The sequence below is a fragment of the Lycium ferocissimum genome, chromosome 9 (genome assembly GCF_029784015.1).
Source record: "Lycium ferocissimum isolate CSIRO_LF1 chromosome 9, AGI_CSIRO_Lferr_CH_V1, whole genome shotgun sequence".
NCBI lineage: Eukaryota > Viridiplantae > Streptophyta > Magnoliopsida > Solanales > Solanaceae > Lycium > Lycium ferocissimum.
The window spans coordinates 45,957,215-45,969,077 of record NC_081350.1 but is presented as its reverse complement, the minus strand read 5'-3'; the positions used below and the strand labels follow the sequence as shown (position 1 = coordinate 45,969,077).

General features: G+C 32.6%; 1 protein-coding gene across 1 annotated transcript; it reads right to left on the bottom strand.

Moving 5' to 3' along the window:
• On the bottom strand, positions 1 to 9,641 carry LOC132031958 (3-hydroxyisobutyryl-CoA hydrolase-like protein 5). The gene is made up of 15 exons (XM_059421804.1): positions 9,492 to 9,641; positions 6,223 to 6,306; positions 6,038 to 6,106; positions 5,362 to 5,425; positions 5,175 to 5,248; positions 4,601 to 4,684; positions 4,404 to 4,488; positions 3,603 to 3,688; positions 2,708 to 2,829; positions 2,545 to 2,605; positions 2,292 to 2,390; positions 1,789 to 1,890; positions 1,634 to 1,675; positions 542 to 648; positions 1 to 446 (listed from the first exon to the last, which is right to left on the bottom strand). Exons 1-15 carry the CDS (start codon positions 9,639 to 9,641, stop codon positions 335 to 337), a joined length of 1,341 nt encoding a protein of 446 aa, XP_059277787.1. The 3' UTR covers positions 1 to 334.
• Between the last annotated feature and the right edge of the window lie 2,222 nt (positions 9,642 to 11,863).

Genomic DNA, 11,863 nt, shown 5'->3' with positions numbered 1-11,863 from the left:
TAAACTTAAATGAGTATTATGAATTGTTTCTAAATGGCAGATATCCACAACAATGCATTTTTTACTTTCCTTGTCATAGTTACAAACTTTTATCATGTGGAAGCTATGGTATATACACACACAATTTGTTTCTTCGAGAAATATTATTTACACACATTTAAATAAAGAAAACCCTTTGAAGCAGTATCAGATGTCAACTGCTAGACATCTTAGACCGACATTTGTATGAATAATATAGAAGTTGGCTTGACCATGTAATAAAACAAAATTAATGAATTCAATCAACTTTAAAGATCGCATTCATCAAGTTTAAATTTTGAATCTAGATCTGATCTCATAGGGTAGATCGTATACGGCCAGTTCCCATAGCAATTGATTGAGATTCCTTCTGATTCTTCTCTCGGTTAATCTGAAAATATATCGAATTTTCATATTTTCCATCCCACCTGTTGAACATATTAGATGAATTATTACATCTCATATAATGTAGGGTATATAGGAGCATTATTTTGAAGCCAAAAAAAGTGTGAATGAACCAAACCTGAACTCTTCATTATCTGGAAGTTGGAGCTCCAAATATTTTTCAAATGGCTTGAAAATTATGTTGAGTTGCTCATCTTTCACCTTCTCAAGAGTTGGAGGGTACCACTGACAGTTGATGAAGTGTATGTAAAAGACATTTATTGCATATACTTATCAATTTGGTGTGTAGATAATTTATCTCCCGTTAGCATATTATTGTCATTTTTTCTTTTGTTGTTTCCTAAGCTTCTTCACTAGTCCTAAACATACAATCATTTAAAATTGGATTGGAGAGATTATATTTGGGCACATATATATGTACGAAAAATATGCACAGACAGCCTATTTGCACAACAACATTTTTATGGCACGGTCACTTTTTAAAAACTTTGTATCTGTAGTCAGTTAAGGTTTCAACATTAAAATTACCATTGTTTGTCTGGAGAAGTGAGTTTTGAATTTCGAATATAAAACTGCATTCACATCAAGTGGATGTTGTTGGAAAAGCTTGGAGACTTTCATAGGAATGAAGATTGATAGTCGAACTTCAAAGAAACTACCTTCTATTTCGAATGTATATATCTGAAACTTCAGAAATACAGGTTTAAAGTTTAGCCTTGGCAAGCCAAACTTTTCATGCACAGACGCTTGAAATTTGTCCTTGCCAAGCCAAACTTCGTACGCGAATCTTTACAACTTCGGGCTAAACTTGCAAATTTCTGAGCATTACTTAAATGGTGGTACCAACTTCACTTGCTCCCATATGTCAACATCCAGAAAGGAACAGATCAGCTCAAGTTCGACCCTTGATAATGGAGACAACTCCTATGAAGTGCTTCGTCCTTTAGTAGATCTTACATGATGCGAGTCTAAATTAACTAGGCCATAAGTTTTGAATATCAAAAGAGATTTTACACCACGAAACACTATTTTGTTGCCAAGTTTAGCCAGTATAATTATGGTATAATCTGTATATACATTATATATATTTGTTGTATATTGAGTATATCCTATTGGTTACAACAATTATGGTTAGAGATAAAAAATTAACCGTTGGCTGAACATATTAAAATCTCTTTTAAAAAGAATAATGAAAGGAAGAGAAGCATACCTTTGGAGAGTTATCCTTGTCGATTAAAACAGCACGTATACCCTTGTAAACAATAAGAAGAAAAAAATCGACATATTCAAAAAGGAAAAGTTATTTTAAGAAAAGGAAAAGTTATTTCTAGAAATATAGCTTTAACATTATGCTACAATACTTACCTCATAGATATCACCAGATATGATTGTTCTTAAGATGTTCGTTGTAAGTCTAAGTTCCCGTTTGAGGCATTCAGACAACGTTTGTTTTCTTCCTTCTCGAATCTGAAATATTTGATATTTATCATTTTTAGTAGTTGAAGAAGTCTGATAATTACAATACAAACAAAAGATCGATATATCATGGAATATTAGATCTAATCGTACTTAAGATAAACGTGTTTAATATGTTCAACTCAAGTCAGTATACGAACAATTCTTTTTAAATATAGTAATATGTAACAACAAAAATCCAAATTAAGTGATTGTTATGGTCACATACTAGTTATGCGCAGATTATAGTGTACCATATTGGGTCATCTAGTTTATATTCGATGTATTAACGATGAAAAAGACACCTATATAATTAGGTTTTTTATAGGATAATTGCCCTCAAAAAAAAATGATTAGCATCGATCAATAATTAATTTATTATCACAGGTTCAACTACAATACTGAAGAATTACCGATCTTAGTGTTATTTTCAATCCTGTTGGGGATGATTCTTTTAGCCCTTCAAGCACTGCTATAATCCAATCATTTCCTACTTTCCTTGCCTCAACTTCCTGAAAATGAGATTAGCATCTCAATTAATGAGGTCACTATGGTATTATAGTAAGAAAATTATTTTACTCTCAAGGTAAATCACTTAAATCTTTTGGTTATCATAATTTACAGAACTCAAAAACATATTTTGGTAAGGCTGAAGAATTCTCTTACAAGTGATTTCATTATCTCCTCCATGGAATCCTTGGAAAAACAGTCATTGATTATAGGAAGCCTAAATTAATTTATCGGGCATATCTCAGTTTATATTCGAAAAACGAAGAAGAAGAAGAAAAAGGATATAGATTGCATTAATTTATTAATGAAAATGTGTTACTTGTTCAAGATGCTTCTTTCATCTATCTGAATATCTGTTGAGAATTGCTCAATGACTGATTTGATTGCTGTCTCTTCACCAGTGCTTAAGCTCAACAAGCTCTTCTCCAAGTAAAGCAATTTCTAACATTCATAAAAAATAAAAATAAAAAATAAAAAAATACATACACATGATTAACAAATACATATAGATATCATGTTTTCTTTAGGGATTGTCTAAATAAATTTTTGCATTATAAGATTAAGTTGACCTACAATAACAAATAACTCTTCATATCAAATCTAATATGATATCTCAAAAAAAAAAAAAATCTAATATGATATCTAAAAAGTAGAGTAATAGCATGACTCTGTAAAAACAGGACGTGACATACTGTGGAAGTTAGAAACTCTACTATGATATGATAGCCTAAAAAGAGGTCACCTTAGTTAGCTATTTCCAAGAATAACTCACTTACTTCTTAAGACAAAACACTCTTCAAACAAGCAACCTAACTAAAGCACAACCCTAGCTTTATATAAAAGTTTTATAACTCAAAATAAGATGTTGTACATTAAGGGTTAAAGACCTTTATTTTACAAAATCTAGTAAGTAAGGATCACCAACCGATGTGAGACTTAAAATCTAATAAAGGTAAGGTTGACAACTAATCTTATCAAGATAAGGATGATACAATTAATCTTATCAAGATTAGAATGATAAAAGAAAATGCGATAAAATTGTTGAATCATCATATGATAAGTTATTGCATCATCTATGATAAGCTGCTACATGAACAAGTGATAAGTTCCTCATAGTATCGCTATTTTAGTCATTTTGTGCAACGAGAAGGATCTTTGGTGAATGGTGAAGCAAGAAAAAGGAAAAGAAAGTGAAAAATGAAGCTTGGACTAACATCAGAAGGAACAAAATGTGTGGCAAGTCCAGCAGCAACCACTTCTTTACCCTTCAGCTTTGCCCCAGTTAAGCCCAAGTATTCTCCTATACATACAGTCATACGCTATGTCAATTGAATATATATCAATCAGTGCCTCTAGTTCATCATAGAAGAAAGGGAAGAAGGTCAAAAATACTTCTCTACTATACAAATATCTCTATATAACTTTAGGGTCAATCATATTTTGTTTAACAAATCATCTCGCATATATCTATCACCGTAACGGACATTCCAAAATCGAAGTATAACTCGGGGTAATTTTAAACTATAGTCAAAGTAGAGGGGTAAATTTGGACTTTTCTAAAAGTATTTTGACATTTGGAATCTACCTGGTCCACACTGAGGCTTCGTTAAAGTCAAAAGTAAATAAATACAACCATTAGCAAATCGTTTCGTATTTGCCTTTCACCTTAACGGACATTCGCAAAATTGAGGTATAACTGCGGTAATTTTAGATTATAGTCAAAGTAGATGGGTGAATTTGAACATCTGCCTAACGTATTTTGACATGTCGAATTCACCTTGTCCATACTGAAGCTCCGATAAACATAAGGGCAATTAAATACATGACGCACGATTTGAGAGAGATAAGAATATGAACTATTTCAAAAGTATAACAAAGACTAAGATTAAGATATTTCATATAATAAATGAGTACATTTGGATTTTCTCCCTAGAAGAAAAAGAATTTATAGGATTTTCAACTTAGCCAGGAGATTACAATATCTATTTATTCAACTGCTACATTTGAAGGCTTACCAAGCCGACCAGGAAGTCTAGAAAGCATATAAGACAAGCCACAATCTGGATGAAATCCTAGTCTTGTTTCTGGAGTTGAAAATAACTAATACCAACAAAATAAAAAGTTAGATATGATATGTATGCATGTCTCCACTCTCCTCTTACAACTGATCAGATTAAAATCAGACTTGAAAATAGTGGATAGATATACTAACAGATTTTTCAGTGACAACAGAGAACCTCATTGGCACCATTAAGGAAGTACCTCCACCCATACACATACCATGAACAAGAGCAACCTGTCAAGTATATCAACATTTAGTAAAGGGAAAATTACGACAGTAAAGTCATAAAATTATTTGTTGAGTATATAAAGATTATCCACTGTAACAGTAAATTATAAATCAATTTATTCTCACACTAAATTAATCGAATTTTACGCACCATAACAGTAAGAGGGAAAAGACTAGTCCACAAAACATTTCCTGTTCACGCAGGTTCTGAGAAAGAGCATAACCTCAAGGGAATGTAATGTAGACCCTACTTACACAGTATAAGAAAACTCATAAAAACCTTTACGTACCACAGTAACACTAAAGTCACCATTATAAATAAGATTTGTCGTCAAATTAGGTAACATCCAGACATAAATAATAATTTTTTAATGAACAAAGTTCAATTACTTTAATATGATAAAAAGTATTTTTATGATTTTACTGTTACAGTGGATACAGTCAGTTACATGATGTAAATATTATGACCCGCAGAGGAGTATCAGACAACATGTACCTGTGGCTTCTTATATGTATGAATGTGGTAGCAAAGCCAATACATTCTATAGACAGCTTCTACGCAAGAATCCCCTAAGAAATAGAAGTAGCAAATGTCACATTTTGGTGATCATTGAATAGTTTTGAAACATAAAATTAATTATTTCTGCCCCCAAAAAGAAAACAAATAAAATAAGAATAGTTACTTGTCTTTCGGCCATCATAGAACATTCTCAAATCCCCACCAGCAGAAAAAGCTCGGCCAGCTCCCTATTTTGCATTAAAAAGAAAATCCAATTTCAAGAAATAGTAAATTTGACAATATAGGGTAATAAGCGTACGTGATTTAGAGAAAAAAAGAAAATATTTGTCACCGCAAAGGTTGTGGTGGGATGGTAATTATCTCTTACTCCTTAATTTGAGGTATTGGGTTCAAGCATCGGGAATAGAGTCGCGTTTGTCATATAGGTACGTAGCCCTTTATCCCTAAAGTGGGACTGTGTGAATCCAGATTAATCGGTTTTCAAAGCGAAAGGCTATAGCAGGTGGTAAGTATCTCATCCTTAATTTTAGGTCTCGTTTTTGAGCACCTAGAATATAATATAGTAGCCTTTGGTGAGGTGCTGTTGAGGCACCTTTAGTAGAGAGTCTTTACCCTCAAAGTAGGACTTTCTGGTGTGAGTTCGGATTAATCGGATCCCAAAAGGAAAGGCTGCGTGATGGGTGGAAAATATCTCACCCGAGATTTCGGGTTGAGCCTTGAAAATTGAGTTGTCTTTGGTAGGGAGTCCTTCACCCTAAATTGAAATTTTTCGGCACGAATCCAAAGTAATCGAATCGAATCCCAAAACGGATACTGGATGAAAAAAAAAAATTACTTGCCTTTATGATAACAAGTTTTGCATTGTCATCTTTCTCAACTTTCTCGAATATTTGTCCTAGCAGCAATGCCTATTGTACAAAGAAAATTGAAATGGTGTTTTTGTTAATTGAAAAAAAAGCCATTTTAAATAATTCTTGACTTGAATAATCATGTTTGATCCCCTTCTATCTATTTGTAAATATACCTCTTTTGTAGAGATGGCATTTAACTGATTAGGACGATTTAAAGTGAGCACTGTGACATGGCCAAATTCCTCAGCAATAACAACCTGGTGAAAAGTTCAATCTTTTTTTACACAGTCATGTACCAATATTTCAGGTATAGGATAAACAATTATAATAGTAACGTATGCAGAATTTTGCATATTCTAACTAAACACAATAAAAATAACACATTAATTATAACCACCTACCATCATTTAAGTTATATACATTGTCTATGAAATGTTTACACTATCAGATCATCTTTACCTGTTTTAACTATAACTTGTCTTATTTTCAAGATTATAAATTGATCTCACATATTAAAAATGCTAGAATTATTCCTTTTGCATATATAGTCGATTAAACATAAATGGTTTGACTTTTCCGTAGCTTTGTTCAAAAAAATTTATACTTGTAGATATCCTTTAAATTAATGACCGTATAGCGTAAAAAATTAAATTAGTAAATATATATAACTTAATTAAATTCTTATATCTAGGCATAAAAGATTAAAGATTACCCCTTTTCCTGGTTTTAGCGTTGCTTCAGCCATCCGAAACTTAACTGCAGAACTTGGAGCTGAACATAGTTGAAATTTATAAGTTACCATAATTAAAAAAGCATTTGTAAATTGTATATATAATAGAGTTTCGAGTGAAAAAAAATTGTGGCAAGTCCACTTACACAAATGAGAACTTTGAATTAAAATACTTTGAAACAATAAAGATATATAATGGTAAAGAAGTTGAGTTTAGGTTCTTTTGTACACAGAAGATGACCTTTAAATATATGTGTTTGGAGCATCATTAAAATACTATTTTTTTTGTTATAATATAATAAACAAACTAGACAGCTAACAAATGTTATAAAATATTCATATCACATTTGCCAACTATTATTGCTGGGATTTTAATTTAATTGCTTACAAAATCTTATAAAATTTTCACGACACATGTGCATTATGTATTGATTAAGTATCTTCAGATTTTGATTACCAGATATGTAAGATATTAAATTAACAATCATAATAAAGATTAAGACGCAATATGTAGATATAAACGCATAATCTTGAGTTAGAATTAAATAAATGGAATGTACTTTCAACTCCATGATCAATTTATCAGCGATAGCTATTGGCAATTAAACTTGAGATAAACTTCCACAATTCACTAGTTATCACACTTGGCGGAGGACGGATTGATGCGGGCAGGTCAAAGAAAAGGAATGATAATTTTCTAAAGAAGAAGTGTACATGACACCAATTAGAGATGAAAGTAAATAGTTTTATAAGAACACAACATGCGCTTTTCAGCTCGATGAAGGCGAATCTCACATCACAATGAGAGATGAAAGTAAATACTAGCTTTATAAGAAATAACATAAGCTTATGTTGGTGAAAATACAACTGAAAGTACAATTACAATTAAAAAATAAAATGAAGAAATAAAATATCGCCAGGCTGAGGCGCGGATATCTCGCTCTCTTTAAGGAGATTCAAGCCCACTGCAGCAAATCTTTACCGGTCCAGCAGTAATCTTCTTGACTTGTCCCCTTCAGGATACAACAGCCCGACAACGTCGTACAACTCAACAAATTCTGGACAAGATGTTGAGTCCAAAGCTCCACAAAAAAGAACACCTTCCGTTAACTAAATAAAATTCTCTTTGTTAACTCACCTTTCATGCACTCTATATTTTTCTCTACACCCACAAAGTTAGGATGACTAACTATTTATAGCTAAGAAAATCATGACTAACTATTTATAGCTAAGAAAATCATCCTTGCATTGAATAGGATATGAATGGGGTAGTAAAGTAGGTAGATAATCGAAAATTATGATTTAGAGGTTACATAAGTTACAAGACTAAAGAGGATGAATATGGGTGATTAATGAGTAGGATACATAATTATCACTTTCTTGACTCTAATGGCCACTAACGTACAGGTGATTCAGCAACATTATGGACACATTAATATGAAATGAGATAGTACTGGCCAAATGAGTTTCAAATGAAAACCAAATGGCCATTCTTCTGCCACCAACGAAATGGTAACAGAGGCATTTTAATATGAAATTTTCTTAATATTAAAATTCTTATGAGAACCATCAATCTCTCACTCATGTTAATATTAAATAAGAGAGTTTACCAACTGAAGGGAGACTATTATGCAAAGTGAAGGTGTGCTCTGCATTGAACATCCACTTAGTAAAACAATAATCTTTACTTCAGAGTCGTAGTGGTCTCAGACTTGAATTATGACTGTTTAAGGGAAATAAAGAATCACTGCTTACACATAATAATCAAGGTGATGACATGAGCTTTAACAGCCAGCACATTACGGCCTTGTGCTATCCCGGTTTTCATGAGTGCTTTTGAGAACGAGCCCAATTCTCATAGGAAGCGGCCTACTTCCACACTCACATAGGTGAAATTTGTCAAGGGTGCTTCTGTAACATTAACACCCCACTCATACGAGCTATAGCATTTCATTAAGAGTTTATAAACTCAACCTCCACAAATCGTTACAGAATAATGCACTCACACCATAGGAAGGGAATAAATATAATAGTGCATTTTTTTCACAACAAGTCCTCATATGATTTGTTTTTCCCACTGAACCTGGTTATAGGATCTCTAGTCCCCAGTTTGAGTTTCCTCATATACGACTCATGAATTTATGGACTTCAATCCCATCCCCTTCGATGTGCTCCAGACCCTTTCTCTTGCCAAGGCCTTGGTTAGTGTATCTGCAAGATTATCACAAGATTTGACATAATCAACGTTAATGGTACCACTTGTCAAATATGATTTCACAGTACTGTGTTTTCTCCTTATAGGTCTGGATTTACCGTTGTAATAACGGTTTTGAACTCTACCAATTGCAGCGGTGCTATCACAATGAATTAAAATAGGGAGAATTGGTTTTTCAAAATAAGGTATTTGAAATAGTAAATCTCTCAACCAATTTGCTTCTTCACTAGCTGAAGCTAAAGCCTGGTAGAGTTAGCAATAATAGTTTGCTTTTTTGATTTCCAACAAATAGCACCACCTCCCAAAGTAAAAATATAGCTAGTGGTAGAACAGGAATCACTAGATAAAGTGTTCCAATCTGCATATCAGAAAAGCCTTCAAGTACAGCAGGATATTTTTTTATAAAACAAGCCAAAAGTTTTTGTCCCAATTAAATATTTCATAGAGGTATTTTTGTTAGCATTTGGAGGAACATTATTTGAAGTAATTAAATTTACCTTGTTTGTGACGGGTTGTAAGGTGCTTTCTTCCGTTTGCAAAAGTGCATCTTGGCCCCTTGCCTCTTCTTCCATGCGGATTCGCATAATCAATGTCTCAAGTGAAGTTTCCTTTTGTTTAAGGGCACGAGTTTTTGAAATTTCTTCCATGAAGGTGGAAGTTTATCTATTATGCCACAAACAATAAGGTTATCTCCAATTTTGATCTCCTCGGACCTAAGCTCTCCAATGATCATTATAAAATCTTGAGCTTGGTCTACCATTGATTTGTTGTCCACCATTTGGAAACGAAAAAAAATCTACTAGCGAGATATTTTTTCGCTCCGGCTTTCCTAGTATCATATTTACTCTGCAAAGCTTTCCAAATTTTCTTTGCAGTAGAGTAAGTTCTATCATAATAATCATAAAAATTATCCAATAGACAATTAAGAAGATAATACCGACACTTGTATGAATCTTCATCGTACTTTTCAATTTTTTCTTGAAGAGAAATAAGTTCTTCATCATTTATGGAAGAGTTGTCTACTTTATTTGGATGCTTCTCAGTTAATACATAAGAAACATTGAGAAGACTTAAGTAGAAAAGTACTTTACCCTTTCATCTCTTGAAATGAGTACCGTTGAACCGAAATGGCTTGTGAAGATCTCCCACTTTGATATCCGCGGATTTTTCAATTGTAGCCATTGAATCTCCTTAAAATTGTTGGTTAAAATACAACTGAAAGTACAATTACAATTGAAAAATAAAATGAAGAAATAAAATAGCTTTAGGCTGAGGCGAGAATATCTCGCTCTCTTTAAGGGGATTCAAGCACACTTGCAAAGAAATCTTTACCTGGCCCGAAATGATAATCTTCCGACTTGTCCCCTTCGGATACGACGACGACAACGTCGTATAACTCAACAAACTCTGGACAAGATGTTGAGTCCAAAACAACAAAAAAAAACAAAAAAAAAAAAAAAAAAACAGTTTCCTTCAACTAAATAAAACTCTCTTTGTTAACTCACTTTTCATGCACTCTATATTTTTCTCTACACCCACAAAGTAAGGATGACTAACTATTTATAGCTAAGAAAATCATCTTTGAATTAAATAGGATATGAATGGGGTAGTAAAGTAGGTAAATAATGAAGAATTATGATTTAGAGGTTACATGAGTTACAAGATTAAAGAGGATGGATATGGGTGATTAATGAGTAGGAGGTCACAAAGAAAGTAATTGTCACTTTCTTGACTTTAATGGCCACTAACGTTCAGGTGATTCAGCAACATTATGGACACATTAATATGAAATGAGATAGTGGCCAAATGAGTTTCAAATGAAAACCAAATGGTCATTCTTCTGCCACCAACGAAATGGTAACAGAGGCAATTTAATATGACATTTTCTTACTATTAAAATGCTGATAAGAACCATCAGCTAACATGGTATGTGCGCTCTTAGACTCGATGATACGTAGCCTGAGAAACGAATTAATTTGTGTTAGGCCTGTTGAGCTAAAACGGACAATACATGCTATGGGTTTAATTTGGATTGTGACACAACCCGCAGAATTCGACTGATGGGATGTCAACCTCTCTCTGATAGCTAGAGAAAGAAGATATATTCTTTTTTATTCACCACTTGAGCCACGTCATTATCCTCTGTAATCAACTTAACTCAAGTTAAAATTTCATCAAGATCTTAGTAACAAGAAGTTTAGTTGTCATTGTTTGTTTCCCCTCAAAAGTGTAAGTGATTCCATAATCACAATCGAACAAACGCTGTGACGGAAGAATAAATCCGTCACAATTTTGTGTTTTGTTGTAGTGGATTAATTAAGTCGATTATTTTTGTAATGCAAAATCCTAGAACTTTTATTTTTTGTAAGTTTATATTTTACGGATTAAACTAGTGTAAAAAGTACAAACAGTACTATTGATGTTTTTTATTTTTTTATAAACACTAGTCTCTGGGAACGTGCGTTGCACGTTAGCCTCTTATCATTATTATAAAACTTCTATATATTTAAAAAGTTATACTATAAAATGGAAAATCCTGAAATCAAGACTATTGATTTTACCATTTACATTTTATTCAAAATAATGTGCATTTGCCGTCGAGCAAGAAATATGTGAAGCTAATTAAGATAATATAGCTTCTAATGGTATGAATATGTCGATGAATTTGTGCTCCAAAATTAATAAATGCATATAATCCTTTAACGAAATTAGCAAGGAAGTGAATTCCTTTTTATGTAAAGTTTGTCTCTTTATACATGACTTACTTACCTACCATTAATCTGACTCTACAAGTTTCATTTGCTATAGAAAAAAAATAGAGCCTTTGGTTAAATATATTCTTAAAAGATGAAATTACAAATACAAAGGC

What these genes read in the sequence shown, in the direction of transcription:
- LOC132031958 (XM_059421804.1), bottom strand. Translation starts at nt 9,641, where the DNA reads ATGGAAGAAATTTCAAAAACTCGTGCCCTTAAACAAAAGGAAACTTCA. An exon ending in TACAACCCGTCACAAACAAG is followed by an intron (nt 6,307 to 9,491) that starts GTAAATTTAATT and finishes ACTTTTCACCAG; the next exon opens with GTTGTTATTGCTGAGGAATT. An exon ending in CTATGATGGCCGAAAGACAA is followed by an intron (nt 5,249 to 5,361) that starts GTAACTATTCTT and finishes TCTATTTCTTAG; the next exon opens with GGGATTCTTGCGTAGAAGCT.